The sequence below is a fragment of the Ambystoma mexicanum genome, chromosome 13, assembly GCF_040938575.1.
Source record: "Ambystoma mexicanum isolate Mex_15411 chromosome 13, UKY_AmexF1_1, whole genome shotgun sequence".
Lineage (NCBI taxonomy): Eukaryota > Metazoa > Chordata > Amphibia > Caudata > Ambystomatidae > Ambystoma > Ambystoma mexicanum.
This window is the reverse complement of record NC_090938.1, coordinates 812,671,027-812,689,759: the sequence shown is the minus strand read 5'-3', so window position 1 is coordinate 812,689,759 and position 18,733 is coordinate 812,671,027. Positions and strand designations below refer to the sequence as shown.

At 48.3% G+C, this 18,733-nt stretch overlaps 1 protein-coding gene across 7 annotated transcripts in view; it reads left to right on the top strand.

Moving 5' to 3' along the window:
• Window positions 1-18,733, top strand: part of LOC138522049 (antigen peptide transporter 1-like) — a 142,202-nt gene that overhangs the window by 68,786 nt on the left and 54,683 nt on the right. For all 7 annotated transcript variants that reach the window (XM_069635274.1, XM_069635280.1, XM_069635278.1 and 4 more), the window contains exons 8-9: window positions 9,786-9,974; window positions 10,334-10,507. In XM_069635274.1, the coding sequence (XP_069491375.1) occupies window positions 9,786-9,974; window positions 10,334-10,507 (363 nt within the window). The remainder of the gene's footprint in view (window positions 1-9,785; window positions 9,975-10,333; window positions 10,508-18,733) is intronic.

Here is an 18,733-nt window from a genome sequence, read left to right as displayed (position 1 = left end):
TCTCACTGTCTCTGAATGTAACACTCTACCAGGCTCTGTCTTCTTCCTCTCTTGCACTGATATTCCTCTCCCTGTCTCTGAATGTAACACTCTACCAGGCTCTGTCTTCTTCCTCTCATGCCCTGATATTCCTCTCCCTGTCTCTGAATGTAACACCCTCCCAGGCTCTGTGTTCTCCCTCTCATACCCTGATATTCCTCTCCATGTCTCTGAATGTAACACTCTACCAGGCTCTGTCATCTTCCTCTCATGCCCTGATATTCCTCTCCCTGTCTCTGAATATAACACTCTACCAGGCTCTGTCTCTTCATCTCATGCCCTGATATTCCTCTCCCTGTCTCTGAATGTAACACTCTACCAGGCTGTGTCTTCTTCCTCTCAAGCCCTAATATTCCGCTCCCTGTCTCTGAATGTAACACTCTACCAGGCTCTGTCTTCTTCCTCTCATGCCCTGATATTCCTCTCCCTGTCTCTGAATGTAACACTCTACCAGGCTCTGTCTTCTTCCTTTCATGCCCTGATATTCCTCTCCGTGTCTCTGAATGTAACACTCTACCAGGCTCTGTCTTCTTCCTCTCATGCCCTTATCTCCCTGTCTCTGAATGTAACACTCTACCGGGCTCTGTCTCTTCATCTCATGCCCTGATATTCCTCTCCCTGTCTCTGAATGTAACACTCTACCAGGCTCTGGCGTCTTCCTCTCATGCCCTGATATTCCTCTCCCTGTCTCTGAATGTAACACTCTACCAGGCTCTGTCTCTTCATCTCATGCCCTGATATTCCTCTCCCTGTCTCTGAATGTAACACTCTACCAGGCTCTGTCTTCTTCCTCTCATGCCCTGATGTTCCTCTCCCTGTCTTTGAATGTAACACTCTACCAGGCTCTGTCTTCATCCTCTCATGCCCTGATATTCCTCTCCCTGTCTCTGAATGTCACACTCTGCCAGACCCCGTCTGCTTCCTCTCACACCCTGATATTCCTCTCCCTGTCTCTGAATGTAACAGTCTACCAGGCTCTGTCTTCTTCCTCTCACGCCCTGATATTCCTCTCCCTGTCTCTGAAGGTCACACTCTACCAGGCTCTGTCTTCTTCCTCTCATGCCCTTATCTCCCTGTCTCTGAATGTAACACTCTACCGGGCTCTGTCTCTTCATCTCATGCCCTGATATTCCTCTCCCTGTCTCTGAATGTAACACTCTACCAGGCTCTGGCGTCTTCCTCTCATGCCCTGATATTCCTCTCCCTGTCTCTGAATGTAACACTCTACCAGGCTCTGTCTCTTCATCTCATGCCCTGATATTCCTCTCCCTGTCTCTGAATGTAACACTCTACCAGGCTCTGTCTTCTTCCTCTCATGCCCTGATGTTCCTCTCCCTGTCTTTGAATGTAACACTCTACCAGGCTCTGTCTTCATCCTCTCATGCCCTGATATTCCTCTCCCTGTCTCTGAATGTCACACTCTGCCAGACCCCGTCTGCTTCCTCTCACGCCCTGATATTCCTCTCCCTGTCTCTGAATGTAGCACTCTACCAGGCTCTGTCTTCTCTCTCTCATGCCCTGATATTCCTCTCCCTGTCTCTGAATGTAACAGTCTACCAGGCTCTGTCTTCTTCCTCTCACGCCCTGATATTCCTCTCCCTGTCTCTGAAGGTCACACTCTACCAGGCTCTGTCTTCTTCCTCTCATGCCGTGATCTCACTGTCTCTGAATGTAACACTCTACCAGGCTCCGTCTTCTCCCTCTCATGCCCTGATATTCCTCTCCCTGTCTCTGGAGGTCACACTCTACCAGGCTCTGTGTTCTCCCTCTCATGCCCTGATATTCCTCTCCCTGTCTCTGAATGTAACACTCTACCAGGCTCTGTCTCTTCATCTCATGCCCTGATATTCCTCTCCCTGTCTCTGAATGTAACACTCTACCAGGCTCTGTCTTCTTCCTCTCATGCCCTGATATTCCTCTCCCTGTCTCTGAATGTAACACTCTACCAGGCTCTGTCTCTTCATCTCATGCCCTGATATTCCTCTCCCTGTCTCTGAATGTAACACTCTACCAGGCTCTGTCTTCTCCCTCTCATGCCCTGATATTCCTCTCCCTGTCTCTGAATGTAACACTCTACCAGGCTCTGTCTCTTCATCTCATGCCCTGATATTCCTCTCCCTGTCTCTGAATGTAACACTCTACCAGGCTCTGTCTTCTTCCTCTCATGCCCTGGTATTCCTCTCCCTGTCTCTGAATGTAACACTCTACCAGGCTCTGTCTTCTTCCTCTCATGCCCTGATATTCCTCTCTCTGTCTCTGAATGTAACACTCTACCTGGCTCTGTCTCTTCATCTCATGCCCTGATATTCCTCTCCCTGTCTCTGAATGTAACACTCTACCAGGCTCTGTGTTCTCCCTCTCATACCCTGATATTCCTCTCCCTGTCTCTGAATGTAACACTCTACCAGGCTCTGTCTTCTTCCTCTCATGCCCTGATATTCCTCTCCCTGTCTCTGAATGTAACACTCTACCAGGCTCTGTGTTCTCCCTCTCATACCCTGATATTCCTCTCCCTGTCTCTGAATGTAACACTCTACCAGGCTCTGTCTTCTTCCTCTCATGCCCTGATATTCCTCTCCCTGTCTCTGAATGTAACACTCTACCAGGCTCTGTCTTCTTCCTCTCATGCCCTGATATTCCTCTCCCTGTCTCTGAATGTAACACCCTCCCAGGCTCTGTCTTCTTCCTCTCAGGCCCTGATCTCCCTGTCTCTGAATGTAACACCCTCCCAGGCTCTGTCTTCTTCCTCTCATGCCCTGATATTCCTCTCCCTGTCTCTGAATGTAACACCCTCCCAGGCTCTGTCTTCTTCCTCTCAGGCCCTGATCTCCCTGTCTCTGAATGTAACACTCTACCAGGCTCTGTCTTCTTCCTCTCATGCCCTGATATTCCTCTCCCTGTCTCTGAATGTAACACTCTACCAGGCTCTGGCTTCTTCCTCTCACGCCCTGATATTCCTCTCCCTGTTTCTGAAGGTAACACTCTACCAGGCTCTGTCTTCTTTCTCTCATGCCCTGATCCCCTGTCTGAATGTAACACTCTACCAGGCTCTGTCTCTTCCTCTCATGCCCTGATATTCCTCTCCCTGTCTCTGAATGTAACACTCTACCAGGCTCTGGCTTCTTCCTCCCACGCCCTGATATTCCTCTCCCTGTCTCTGAATGTAACACTCTACCAGGCTCTGTCTTCTTCCTCTTATGCCCTGATATTCCTCTCCCTGTCTCTGAATGTAACACTCTACCAGGCTCGGTCTTCTTCCTTTCATGCCCTGATATTCCTCTCCCTGTCTCTGAATGTAACACTCTACCAGGCTCTGTCTTCTTCCTCTCATGCCCTGATATTCCTCTCCCTGTCTCTGAATGTAACACTCTACCAGGCTCTGTCTTCTTCCTCTCATGCCCTGATATTCCTCTCCATGTCTCTGAATGTAACACTCTACCAGACTCTGTCTTCTCCCTCTCATGCCCTGATAAACCTCTCCCTGTCTCTGAATGTAACACTCTACCAGGCTCTGGCGTCTTCCTCTCATGCGCCAATATTCCTCTCCCTGTCTCTGAATGTAACACTCTACCAGGCTCTGTCTTCTTCCTCTCATGCCCTGATGTTCCTCTCCCTGTCTTTGAATGTAACACTCTACCAGGCTCTGTCTTCATCCTCTCATGCCCTGATATTCCTCTCCCTGTCTCTGAATGTCACACTCTGCCAGACCCCGTCTGCTTCCTCTCACGCCCTGATATTCCTCTCCCTGTCTCTGAATGTAGCACTCTACCAGGCTCTGTCTTCTCTCTCTCATGCCCTGATATTCCTCTCCCTGTCTCTGAATGTAACAGTCTACCAGGCTCTGTCTTCTTCCTCTCACGCCCTGATATTCCTCTCCCTGTCTCTGAAGGTCACACTCTACCAGGCTCTGTCTTCTTCCTCTCATGCCGTGATCTCACTGTCTCTGAATGTAGCACTCTACCAGGCTCCGTCTTCTCCCTCTCATGCCCTGATATTCCTCTCCCTGTCTCTGGAGGTCACACTCTACCAGGCTCTGTCTTCTTCCTCTCATGCCCTGATATTCCTCTCCCTGTCTCTGAATGTAACACTCTACCAGGCTCTGTGTTCTCCCTCTCATGCCCTGATATTCCTCTCCCTGTCTCTGAATGTAACACTCTACCAGGCTCTGTCTCTTCATCTCATGCCCTGATATTCCTCTCCCTGTCTCTGAATGTAACACTCTACAAGGCTCTGTCTTCTTCCTCTCATGCCCTGATATTCCTCTCCCTGTCTCTGAATGTAACACTCTACCAGGCTCTGTGTTCTCCCTCTCATACCCTGATATTCCTCTCCCTGTCTCTGAATGTAACACTCTACCAGGCTCTGTCTTCTTCCTCTCATGCCCTGATATTCCTCTCTCTGTCTCTGAATGTAACACTCTACCAGGCTCTGGCGTCTTCCTCTCATGCCCTGATATTCCTCTCCCTGTCTCTGAATGTAACACTCTACCAGGCTCTGTCTTCTTCCTCATGCCCTGGTATTCCTTTCCCTGTCTCTGAATGTAACACCCTCCCAGGCTCTGTCTTCTTCCTCTCATGCCCTGATATTCCTCTCCCTGTCTCTGAATGTAACACTCTACCAGGCTCTGGCTTCTTCCTCTCATGCCCTGATATTCCTCTCCCTGTCTCTGAATGTAACACCCTCCCAGGCTCTGTCTTCTTCCTCTCAGGCCCTGATCTCCCTGTCTCTGAATGTAACACCCTCCCAGGCTCTGTCTTCTTCCTCTCATGCCCTGATATTCCTCTCCCTGTCTCTGAATGTAACACCCTCCCAGGCTCTGTCTTCTTCCTCTCAGGCCCTGATCTCCCTGTCTCTGAATGTAACACTCTACCAGGCTCTGGCTTCTTCCTCTCACGCCCTGATCCCCTGTCTGAATGTAACACTCTACCAGGCTCTGGCTTCTTCCTCTCATGCCCTGATATTCCTCTCCCTGTTTCTGAAGGTAACACTCTACCAGGCTCTGTCTTCTTTCTCTCATGCCCTGATCCCCTGTCTGAATGTAACACTCTACCAGGCTCTGTCTCTTCCTCTCATGCCCTGATATTCCTCTCCCTGTCTCTGAATGTAACACTCTACCAGGCTCTGGCTTCTTCCTCCCACGCCCTGATATTCCTCTCCCTGTCTCTGAATGTAACACTCCACCAGGCTCTGGCTTATTCCTCTCACGCCCTGATCCCCTGTCTGAATGTAACACTCTACCAGGCTCTGTCTTCTTCCTCTCATGCCCTGATATTCCTCTCCCTGTTTCTGAAGGTAACACTCTACCAGGCTCTGTCTTCTTTCTCTCATGCCCTGATCCCCTGTCTGAATGTAACACTCTACCAGGCTCTGTCTCTTCCTCTCATGCCCTGATATTCCTCTCCCTGTCTCTGAATGTAACACTCTACCAGGCTCTGGCTTCTTCCTCCCACGCCCTGATATTCCTCTCCCTGTCTCTGAATGTAACACTCTACCAGGCTCTGTCTTCTTCCTCTCATGCCCTGATCTCCCTGTCTCTGAATGTAACACTCTACCGGGCTCTGTCTTCTCCCTCTCATGCCCTGATATACCTCTCCCTGTCTCTGAATGTAACACTCCACCAGGCTCTGGCTTCTTCCTCTCATGCCCTGATATTCCTCTCCCTGTCTCTGAATGTAACACTCTACCAGGCTCGGTCTTCTTCCTTTCATGCCCTGATATTCCTCTCCGTGTCTCTGAATGTAACACTCTACCAGGCTCTGTCTTCTTCCTCTCATGCCCTGATCTCCCTGTCTCTGAATGTAACACTCTACCGGGCTCTGGCTTCTTCCTCTCAAGCCCTGATATTCCTCCCCCTGTCTCTGAATGGAACACTCTACCAGGCTCTGGCTTCTTCCTCTCAAGCCCTGATATTCCTCTCCCTGTCTCTGAATGTAACACTCTACCATGCTCTGTCTTCTTTCTCTCATGCCCTGATCTCCCTGTCTGAATGTAACACTCTACCAGGCTCTGGCTTCTTCCTCCCACGCCCTGATATTCCTCTCCCTGTCTCTGAATGTAACACTCTACCAGGCTCTGGCTTCTTCCTCCCACGCCCTGATATTCCTCTCCCTGTCTCTGAATGTAACACTCCACCAGGCTCTGTCTTCTTCCTCTCATGCCCTGATATTCCTCTCCCTGTCTCTGAATGCAACACTCTACCAGGCTCTGTCTTCTCCCTCTCATGCCCTGATATTCCTCTCCCTGTCTCTGAATGCAACACTCTACCAGGCTCTGTCTTCTTCCTCTCATGCCCTGATCTCCCTGGCTGAATGTAACACTCTACCAGGCTCTGGCTTCTTCCTCTCATGCGCTGATCTCTCTGTCTCTGAATGTAACACTCTACCAGTCTCTGTCATCTTCCTCTCATGCCCTGATATTCCTCTCCCTGTCTCTGAATGTAACACTCTGCCAGGCTCTGTCTTCTTCCTCTCATGCCCTGATATTCCTCTCCCTGTCTCTGAATGTAACACTCTGCCAGGCTCTGGCTTCTTCCTCTCATGCCCTGATATTCCTCTCCCTGTCTCTGAATGTAACACTCTACCAGGCTCTGTCTTCTTCCTCTCATGCCCTGATATTCCTCTCCCTGTCTCTGAATGTAACACTCTACCAGGCTCTGTGTTCTCCCTCTCATGCCTTGATATTCCTCTCCCTGCCTCTGAATGTAACACTCTACCAGGCTCTGTCTTCTTCCTCTCCTGCCCTGATATTCCTCTCCCTGTCTCTGAATGTAACACTCTACCGGGCTCTGTCTCTTCATCTCATGCCCTGATATTCCTCTCCCTGTTTCTGAATGTAACACTCTACCAGGCTCTGTCTTCTTCCTCACATGCCCTGATCTCCCTGTCTCTGAATGTCACACTCTACCAGGCTCTGGCTTCTTCCTCTCATGCCCTGATATTCCTCTCCCTGTCTCTGAATGTAACACTCTACCAGGCTCTGTCTTCTTCCTCTCATGCCCTGATATTCCTCTCCCTGTCTCTGAATGTAACACTCTGCCAGGCTCTGGCTTCTTCCTCTCATGCCCTGATATTCCTCTCCCTGTCTCTGAATGTAACACTCCGCCAGGCTCTGGCTTCTTCCTCTCATGCCCTGATATTCCTCTCCCTGTCTCTGAATGTAACACTCTACCAGGCTCTGTCTTCTTCCTCTCATGCCCTGATATTCCTCTCCCTGTCTCTGAATGTAACACTCTACCAGGCTCTGTCTTCTTCCTCTCATGCCCTGATATTCCTCTCCCTGTCTCTGAATGTAACACTCTACCAGGCTCTAGCTTCTTCCTCTCATGCCATGATATTCCTCTCCCTGTCTCTGAATGTAACACTCTACCAGGCTCTGTCTTCTTCCTCTCATGCCCTGATATTCCTCTCCCTGTCTCTGAATGTAACACTCTACCAGGCTCTGTCTCTTCATCTCATGCCCTGATATTCCTCTCCCTCGCTCTGAATGTAACGCTCTACCAGGCTCTGGCTTCTTCTCTCACGCCCTGATATTCCTCTCCCTGTCTCTGAATGTAACACTCTACAAGGCTCTGTCTTCTTCCTCTCATTCCCTGATATTCCTCTCCCTGTCTCTGAATGTAACACTCTACCAGGCTCTGGCTTCTTCCTCTCATGCCCTGATATTCCTCTCCCTGTCTCTGAATGTAACACTCTACCAGGCTCTGGCTTCTTCCTCTCATGCCCTGATATTCCTCTCCCTGTCTCTGAATGTAACACTCTACCAGGCTCTGGCTTCTTCCTCTCATGCCCTGATATTCCTCTCCCTGTCTCTGAATGTAACACTCTACCTGGCTCTGTCTCTTCATCTCATGCCCTGATATTCCTCTCCCTGTCTCTGAATGTAACACTCTACCAGGCTCTGGCTTCTTCCTCTCATGCCCTGATATTCCTCTCCCTGTCTCTGAATGTAACACTCTGCCAGGCTCTGGCTTCTTCCTCTCATGCCCTGATATTCCTCTCCCTGTCTCTGAATGTAACACTCTACCAGACTCTGTCTTCTCCCTCTCATGCCCTGATATTCCTCTCCCTGTCTCTGAATGCAACACTCTACCAGACTCTGTTTTCTTCCTCTCATGCCCTGATATTCCTCTCCCTGTCTCTGAATGTAACACTCTACCAGGCTCTGTCTCTTCATCTCATGCCCTGATATTCCTCTCCCTGTCTCTGAATGTAACACTCTACCAGGCTCTGTCTTCTTCCTCTCACGCCCTGATATTCCTCTCCCTGTCTCTGAATGTAACACTCTACCAGGCTCTGTCTTCTTCCTCTCATGCCCTGATATTCCTCTCCCTGTCTCTGAATGTAACGCTCTACCAGGCTCTGGTGTCTTCATCTCATGCCCTGATATTCCTCTCCCTGTCTCTGAATGTAACACTCTACCAGGCTCTGTCTCTTCATCTCATGCCCTGATATTCCTCTCCCTGTCTCTGAATGTAACACTCTACCAGGCTCTGTCTTCTCCCTCTCATGCCCTGATATTCCTCTCCCTGTCTCTGAATGTAACACTCTACCAGGCTCTGTCTCTTCATCTCATGCCCTGATCTCCCTGTCTCTGAATGTAACACTCTACCAGGCTCTGGTGTCTTCCTCTCATGCCCTGATATTCCTCTCCCTGTCTCTGAATGTAACACTCTACCAGACTCTGTTTTCTTCCTCTCATGCCCTGATATTCCTCTCCCTGTCTCTGAATGTAACACTCTACCAGGCTCTGTCTTCTTCCTCTCATGCCCTGATATTCCTCTCCCTGTCTCTGAATGTAACACTCTACCAGGCTCTGTCTTCTTCCTCTCATGCCCTGATATTCCTCTCCCTGTCTCTGAATGTAACACTCTACCAGGCTCTGTCTTCTTCCTCTCATGCCCTGATATTCCTCTCCCTGTCTCTGAATGCAACACTCTACCAGACTCTGTTTTCTTCCTCTCATGCCCTGATATTCCTCTCCCTGTCTCTGAATGTAACACTCTACCAGGCTCTGTCTCTTCATCTCATGCCCTGATATTCCTCTCCCTGTCTCTGAATGTAACACTCTACCAGGTTCTGTCTTCTTCCTCTCATGCACTGATATTCCTCCCCCTGTCTCTGAATGTAACAGTCCACCAGGCTCTGGCTTCTTCTTCCCACGCCCTGATATTCCTCTCCCTGTCTCTGAATGTAACACTCTACCAGGCTCTGTCTTCTTCCTCTCATGCACTGATATTCCTCTCCCTGTCTCTGAATGTAACACTCTACCATGCTCTGTCTTCTTCCTCTCATGCCCTGATATTCCTCTCCCTGTCTCTGAATGTAACACTCTACCAGGCTCTGTCTTCTTCCTCTCATGCCCTGATATTCCTCTCCCTGTCTCTGAATGTAATTCTACCCTCGCTACTCTCCTGCGTCCAACTCCACCCACCTTCGCTCCTTGTACATCTTCCTCCTCTGTCACCCTTGCTTTCTTCTGGTGAGTTGAGCAGGTGAAGTGTTTTCCATTGGGAGCAAGCTTCACCATACGACATATGACCACCTGCCTCCAGTGCCCATCAGGGGTATGTTTCGTCCCATGCTCCAGTGCCCCCGGGGATTGGCATCACAGCATGCCTCCTGTGCCCCTGAAGATCAGCTATCCTATGTGCCTACACCTATGCAGGGTATCTTGCTACCGTATGCCTGCTGACAGCCCTAGTGTGTCTGAGTGTGCTGCTGTCTTAATCACTGTCTCCCCTGAATCAGGTGCTCCTCAGGATGTACCCCGATGTGAAAGGAGCCGTCGGAGCCTCTGAGAAGATCTTCGAGTACATGAACCGCACTCCACAGATCTCGCCTCCCGGCACGCTGGCACCAGCAACACTGCATGGTCACGTCACCTTTGAGAACGTGGCTTTCTCCTACCCCAGCCAGCCGAACATTCCAGTGCTGAAGGTACGTGAAGGCGTTCCCCTTCCCAGGGGGCTCTGGATGGCTTCAGGCCTTCAAGCTTCTCCTTTGCCCCTTTACCCTGAGGTCAGATTGTGTGTGCATAGTCTGCAGCGGGGCATTCTGCTAATACAATTCTTCATTGGAAGTGCTCTGTGTTCTTCACATTTCTGCAGATAAACACTAGGTGGTGCTGGAAGGTTCATCCATGGCTAGGGCCGTGCTGTAAATGGCTGCAGATTCTTATTCCCCCACTAGGGCGGCAGCACTTTACACCTCACCAGAGAGAAATAACATGGATATAGTAAAGTATCCATGAGACTCTCTCATCTCTACTAATCACCAGTCTCTCTTTTTCTCCCTAGGCTGTCTCATTTGAGCTGAGGCCGGGTACAGTAACAGCCCTCATAGGCCCTTCCTCGGCTGGTAAGTCATCCTGCGTGGCTCTCCTGGAGCGCTTCTATGAGCCGCAGGCTGGCAGGATCCTCCTGGATGGGACGCCCCTTCAGGAGTACGATCACCGGTACCTGCACAGTAAGGTAAGATGGCGGCCTGGTGACCGCACACCATAGCGCTGCATTATGATACGCGGGTGAGCAGGTGGATACATTAAGGAGTCTGCTTGTGTAGGTGCACCCATGCACAGGGTCAGAGTTCAAGCCTCTAGACCTGGCAGGCTAAGAATCTTTGACTATAGGAACTTGGGTCTTGGGGGGACTAGTTGGTGGTTTGCAAGGAAGTGGGGGTGCAGGTCAGCAGATCATTTGTTTTTTACAAAGAACTGGTGATTTTACATTGACTGGAGCCTACAATCAAAGAGCCGGCACTGCGAGTTGCTCCTCGACTCTTGCCGCTACTATCCCTGCTGCACCCTTCCTGGAGGAGGCGGGGCCACTCACCACACGTGCCCAGACCACGTGACCTCGGGAGCAGTAAAAAGACCAGGCTACCACCCTTGCGGCGTTAAGCCTGACAGGGGTGAAGGGCGCCGACTGTTTTGCGACTGTTTGGCGCTGAGGTGATATCGCCAACTTGACATTCGAGGCGGTGAGTTATTTATCTCGCATACCTACAACTACATTGTGCCTTGGTGCACCTCTGATCTTACATACTGTGGAAGCCGGTATAATTCAAGTGAGACTATACTAGCACGTTTGTGCTTATTTATTCCATCGCTACATCCACCTAAGAAGAAGGGAGGCCAAGGTCTGCTTGACCTCATGGCCAAAACAAGGCAGAACAAAACCCGATATAACTTGCATAAAGGCCAAGAAGGGCCCAGGGATAATCCACCGCAGAAAGTAAATAAGCATATCAACACTAGGGAGGAGGTGGGTAGATTGATTAAAGGGACTATCCCAGCTGTGTTTGGGAAAAACAACATAAAGGAAACCACCACTGCGGATAAGTCAGTAGCTGAAGATTGTAATTTTCCACCCCCATTCCAACATAATAATAGTATTACCCTGGATAATACTAATTATAATGACATTGATAATAATCAATTCAAAAATCGATGGCCTCTCTAAACAAACCCTCCACTGCATTAAACGATTGTCCACTTGTGGTTGAGGCCCAGGTTCTAAATGCAGCTCAGGGGGAGCAGCAAAGTCTCAGGGGATCTGTTAGCCCAAGACAACCAGGCAACTCAACTTCTAACTTATCGTGTACCCACTCTATGCACCCTACCTCTATTTCCCCAGTGGTCCCAACAGTTGAGCGGTTATCAACTTCTCCAAACCTATATATTGGATCTGAAGACCCGGAGTGCATGGATAGGGGAGATAGCAGAAACATTGAGGACTGCAATAACATAGCCATTGTAGAATTGCAAGCCGCAGTGGCATCTCTCCAATTTGCCATGAAAATTCTGTTAAAACTATGCGGGAGGATCCACACCAATTCGATAATACAGTTGGGGCTTCCTAATTCTGTTACATCTATGGGGCAAGATCTATCAAATCAGCAACCCCCAAATGGAGCTGGGTGGCCGGTTGCACTGATGGCACCCGACAAATCAGACAAGCCTGTAGAGAATGGCTTGGAAGCACCCCTGACAAAAAAGCAGCGACGGCAACAAAGACGTCTAGCCTCTAAAAACTTGGTAGTCGAAATAGCTTCCCCCTTACCTGCTACTAATGTTCCAGCAACCCGTGCTAAAAAAGCAAAACGCAGGAGGCGGGAAACTAGGAAATGTGCTAAGAAAGGATTAGGGACCTTAACAAGCTGGATTATCCTGGACATAACACAGGAAGTTAACAGCACGATCCTTGAGGATCCAGATTCTAACATTTCTACCAGCTTAGCTGAAGAGGACACGAAATGTTCGAATCAATGTGGGGATGATAATGTCGATGCCAAGGGGCCACACAACCCAATGGAAGCAACAGAAATAGACGATCCTAATGCAAGTCAAATATGCATTATTAAAAACTTAAATCAAAAGAAGAGGCATAAGTGGTTGACAAGAACGGAGGTCCTGAATAAATTGCATCTGATTCCATAATTGCGGTTTATCCGCTCGGAAGACTTCTCCTTTGTGGAACCACTTACTGTATGTAATCCCAATGTGACAGCTCTCCATTGCTGTGTCCTGGCATCAGCCCAATTGATTTGATCGCATAAACAATGCCTTTTACAAGTGGGGGTGGAAGTACATGCCTGTAAAGAGAAGGAAGATCCCTCACTTCCAAGCGCTGAGCCAATGGCAGCCCAAAACAAGAGTGGTATACCTCCCCAAATTATGGGAAAGGAAGCACAGATGTCAGATATCCAAAACACTTTGCCATGGTTGGCAGATTCGCTGCCTTTAGTTCTACAACAAACATGAGATTATACCCTGCTAAGTTGGAATACACATGGTCATCAGCATTTTCTTACTAATAAGGGTTCCCTACTATTGATAAACAAATATCCCATCATTTTATTACAAGAAACTTGGCTGCTGCAGCAGACAGCCATTGATGGTTACGCTACATACCCCACCCTTGCTAAGAAAGGCTTACGCGGACGACCTTATGGGGGCGTAGCTATAGGGATATCTAATAAGATTAAAAGCAGAATGATCCCAGTGGACAGTAACTATTTGTGTGCTGCTGCCCTGACCCTCAGAATAAAAGCAAGATGGGAAGAAATATTGTTAATAAATGTATATAATCCCCCGGGTGCGAAGTATAGAGAGTGCATACAAGATACTCTGCACAATCTTTTAAGCAATTGGAAATTAACCAATGACAGATATTTTGGTATTGTGGCCGGGGATCTAAATTGTAGAATCAATAGTGGTGGTGGTGGTATAAGCAATAATCAGTACTTAGCGAATAATAGTTTTTGGAATCAGGCTTTTACTGATAATGAGGGGATGTGCTGGAGGGATTTCTTTGAATGCTGGGACCTTGAAATAATTAATGGTCGAACTAGAAATGATAGTCCCGGTAAATTTACCCGGAAGAATGGGAGTAACGAGAGCACCCTCGATTATATCTACACAAGTGTGGAGATTGCATCAATCGTTAAAGATATGAGGGTGAAGGAATATAAATGGAGTGACCACGACCCCTTGATATTATCTCTGGGATACAGCCACCTTAATGTAGAAACTGCAAATCTGGGAGATCTCGTAATCAACCACTCCCTAAATCGTATTTCTTGGTCAGCGAATATTATTCTAAAGGCCACAAGGGCGTCTGGTGAGTGGGGGACTGAACAATCAAATATGTTTATGCAAATGTCACCCAAACAAATAGAAAGCTGGATTAGCAAATTCTCTGGCTTACACGGCTCTTGTAAAATGGGGCTGATGGTGGGTAAGGCCTCAAACGAGTTAAAATATGACCGTGCAATTAGACATAGGAAGCGCAAGACATGAGACATATCAGAAATGGCCCTGAACCCAAAAAGGTTATAGCTCTCAAAACAAGAAAGCTGAATGTTGCTTACCAAGTATGGCTAAAAATACATACAAATATCAGGAAAGTGGAGAGATGGCAACATACAGTTAGAACATTATGTGGCAAGAACCCTCGTAAAATCTGGTCTATACTAGGGAAAGCGAAAGGGAAAACTATATCCAGCATGGTTAATCCTATAGGGTGTGATGAATGGATCTCCTTTCTGGGAATGAGAAATATGGGGAGCAGCTGTAAGATTTTTATTCCTACTGCTAGCAAACCCCATATTCCCCCATTCTCTGTTTCTGTGGAGGATCTGCAAAATAGAATCAAGTCATTAAATACTTCACGAGCTCCAGGGCCAAATGGCCTCTCTAATATGGTGCTGAGAAACAACCCCCCTTTCTGGGCAAACCTTTTGAAAATATTGTTTGATTAGGTATTATATGAGGGTAGTATACCGACATCTTGGCAGGCAGCCATCATCATACCCGTTTTCAAAAAAGGCAGTAGGTCCGATCCTACGAACTACCGGCTCTTATCTATGCTGGATTGTTCTGGGAAATTGTTTGCAGCCCTTATTTTGAAAGAATTGCTAATATGGGTAGAGAACGCTGGTATATTAGATCAATTTCAAAGCGGTTTTAGAGCAGGCTATTCTACTTCTAACAATATATTTGTTATGAATACTCTGAGAAATAAGGCATTGGCCCGTTCTAACCCTTCACTATACGCTCTATATGTAGATTTCAAGGCGGCCTTTGATTGGGTTAACCGCTCCCTCCTATGGAACACATTGAGGAATTTGGGCTGTCCCGAATCTTTATTGTATTATCTGGAGCTCCTACATTCTAATAACACTGTTCAAGTTAGGTTGGATAATTTGGGTTCAGTGACCAGACCCATTCCCCAGAGTCGAGGGGTAAAGCAAGGATGTGTGACAGCTCCTACCCTATATAATTTGTTTGTTTCAGATGTACCCAAAATGCCTCTCAGGGATTAATAACTGTCCCCCTAAAATAGGCTCCTGCCACTGCCCACTCCTGGCTTATGCGGACGATTTGGTGATCATGGATCACACTGGCTGATCTCAGGATACCACGGAAAATCAGCTATGGCGATATGCAGAAAACAATGAATTAGTTATTAATAATAGTAAAACTAAGCTATTGCTATATACTGCTGGTAGAGTGGCTAGACCGAGAATGACGATGGCCTTGATCGAAATTGAATACACTCATATGTACAGATATCTGGGGGTAGAATTTGACAGTAAAGGAAATTATTTCACTTGCATTCAGGAGCGTAGAACAAAAGCAGCTCAACTCACAGCCTTAATGTATAAGTTCACACGAGATCAGTGTGGATTTTCAATTTGGGCAGCACGTCAGCTGTATATTCAATGCCTGGCCCCCATGGTGACGTATGGTTTAGAACCTTTGATAAACATGAATTTAGGATGGCTACAACTGGTAGAGGGTAAGTTTTGGAGAAAAATTCTTGGCCTTCCCCAGTGTATCCCCATGGCGATCATTAGACTCGAGCTAGGAATCTTCTCTCGTAGAGCCACGGTCTTAAGGAAGAGGATGGAATTCTATATCAGGCTCAATAATAAACCAACAAATAGGCTACTTTTGACTATTAAGGAAGATTGCGTGGCGGGTAGACAGGCTAAATTAGAAAGCCAGATTCGGTCTCTGATGAAGAAATCAGCTGGTCACCGGAATGGGCCAGGGAAAATGATTTCCTGATTACTAGCATGCGCAATCGCCTCAATTTGTGGGACTGTCAGAATAATTTTAACCATCTTAGTAGCCTGAAAAGCTATAGTTTCATCCTATTTGTACTATATACCTATGCGAAGGCCCCACCCTATTTAAATGTATGCCCATCAGAACATCTGAGGCGGTTTATTCTATTAATGCGCCTCAACCACTTACCGGTTCTGACTACTCGGGGCCCAGAATTGGGTCTGAGTTTAGCAGAAAGATACTGTAGGATTTGTGATCTCCCTACCGAGCCGGAGACGGCTCGCCATGTGCTGACGAGATGCTGTAGGATGAGAACGAAGTATATAAAGTATCTCGGTGAGTTTGTTCATAATATAGATTATATGGATCAGGCAGATTTCTGGAAGCAGTGTTAATACCTACAATTCTAAACTGCATCTTGCACTCCATCAGGCGTGGCGTGAGGCCGCTGCTCTCATGAATTCAAACTCGAGGGGGCTTCTTCCTGGTATGTAGTGGTTTTCTTGCTGTGCAAGTATGAAATGTTTAATTTTAATATGAATATGAAGAGGGTGTTTCTCTCTCCTTTTACGTATATACATACAATAACTATGCTCTGTTCTGACCTCATATATAGTATCAATTATCTATTAACTGTATTAAGGATTTTATCAAGGTTTGGAATTTTATTTTTATTAATCGAATTTCAGTTTTTTGATGTAAATATGTGTAAAGTTTTTTACATTTGTTTAAAACTGTATCACATTAATAAATAGTAATAATAATTATCTGATCTCCCAGAGGCTCTAAAACCTAAACTGCCTTTTATAAATATAGGGGGCGGGTGGGACATGTGACTACATCACCCACATGGGAGGAATGCTCCAGATCACCCCAAGGAGAACCCCCCCACCCACTATTGCTGGATGAAGGCATTCCTCACTCTGAGGAGACCAAGGCATTCCTCACCCAGAGGAAACAACCACTCCACTACTGCTGGTAGAAGACATTCCTCACCCTGAGGAGACCACCACTCCACTACTGCTGGTAGAAGACATTCCATCACCCTAAGGTGACAAGCACTCCACTACTGCTGGATGAAGGCATTCCTCACTCTGAGGAGACCAAGGCATTCCTCACCCAGAGGAAACAACCACTCCACTACTGCTGGTAGAAGACATTCCATCACCCTAAGGTGACAAGCACTCCACTACTGCTGGATGAAGGAATTACTCACCCGGAGGAGACAGCCACTCCACTACTGCTGGATGAAGCCATTCCTCACCCAGAGGAAACCACCACTCCACTACTGCTGCTAGAAGACATTCCTCACCCTGAGGAGACCACCACTCCACTACTGCTGCTAGAAGACATTCCTCACCCTGAGGAAACCCCCACTCCACTACTGCTGCTAGAAGACATTCCTCACCCTGAGGAAACCCCCACTCCACTACTGCTGCTAGAAGACATTCCTCACCCTGAGGAGACAACCACTCCACTACTGCTGGTAGAAGACATTCCTCACCCTGAGGAGACAACCACTCCACTACTGCTGCTAGAAGACATTCCTCACCCTGAGGAGACCACCACTCCACTACTGCTGCTAGAAGACATTCCTCACCCAGAGGAGACCACCACTCCACTACTGCTGCTAGAAGACATTCCTCACCCAGAGGAAACCCCCACTCCACTACTGCTGCTAGAAGACATTCCTCACCCAGAGGACACCGCCACTCCACTACTGCTGGTAGAAGACATTCCTCACCCTGAGGAAACCCCCACTCCACTACTGCTGCTAGAAGACATTCCTCACCCAGAGGAGACAACCACTCCACTACTGCTGGTAGAAGACATTCCTCACCCAGAGGAAACCCCCACTCCACTACTGCTGCTAGAAGACATTCCTCACCCAGAGGAGACAACCACTCCACTACTGCTGGTAGAAGACATTCCTCACCCAGAGGAGACAACCACTCCACTACTGCTGCTAGAAGACATTCCTCACCCTGAGGAGACCACCACTCCACTACTGCTGCTAGAAGACATTCCTCACCCAGAGGAAACCGCCACTCCACTACTGCTGCTAGAAGACATTCCTCACCCTGAGGAGACCACCACTCCACTACTGCTGAATGAAGACATGCCATCATCCGGAGGAAACAACCACTCCACTACTGCTGGTAAGAAGACATTCCTCACCCAGAGGAAACCCCCACTCCACTACTGCTGCTAGAAGACATGCCATCACCCTAAGGTGACAAGCACTCCACTACTGCTGAATGAAGCCATGCCATTCCTCTGAGGAGACCACCACTCTGCTACTGCTGGATGAAGGCATTCCTCACCCGGAGGAAACCCCCACTCCACTACTGCTGCTAGAAGACATTCCTCACCCTGAGGAGACCACCACTCCACTACTGCTGCTAGAAGACATTCCTCACCCTAAAGTGACAACCACTCCACTACTGCTGCTAGAAGACATTCCTCACCCTGAGGAAACCCCCACTCCACTACTGCTGCTAGAAGGCATTCCTCACCCTGAGGAAACCCCCACTCCACTACTGCTGCTAGAAGGCATTCCTCACCCTGAGGAGACCACCACTCCACTACTGCTGCTAGAAGACATTCCTCACCCAGAGGAAACCCCCACTCCACTACTGCTGCTAGAAGACATTCCTCACCCAGAGGAAACCCCCACTCCACTACTGCTGCTAGAAGGCATTCCTCACCCAGAGGAAACCCCCACTCCACTACTGCTGGTAGAAGACATTCCTCACCCAGAGGAAACCGCCACTCCACTACTGCTGCTAGAAGACATTCCTCACCCTGAGGAGACCACCACTCCACTACTGCTGAATGAAGACATGCCATCATCCGGAGGAAACAACCACTCCACTACTGCTGGTAAGAAGACATTCCTCACCCTGAGGAGACCACCACTCCACTACTGCTGGATGAAGACATGCCATCATCCGGAGGAAACAACCACTCCACTACTGCTGGATGAAGGAATTACTCACCCGGAGGAGACAGCCACTCCACTACTGCTGGATGAAGCCATTCCATCACCCTAAGGTGACAAGCACTCCACTACTGCTGGATGAAGGAATTACTCACCCAGAGGAGACAGCCACTCCACTACTGC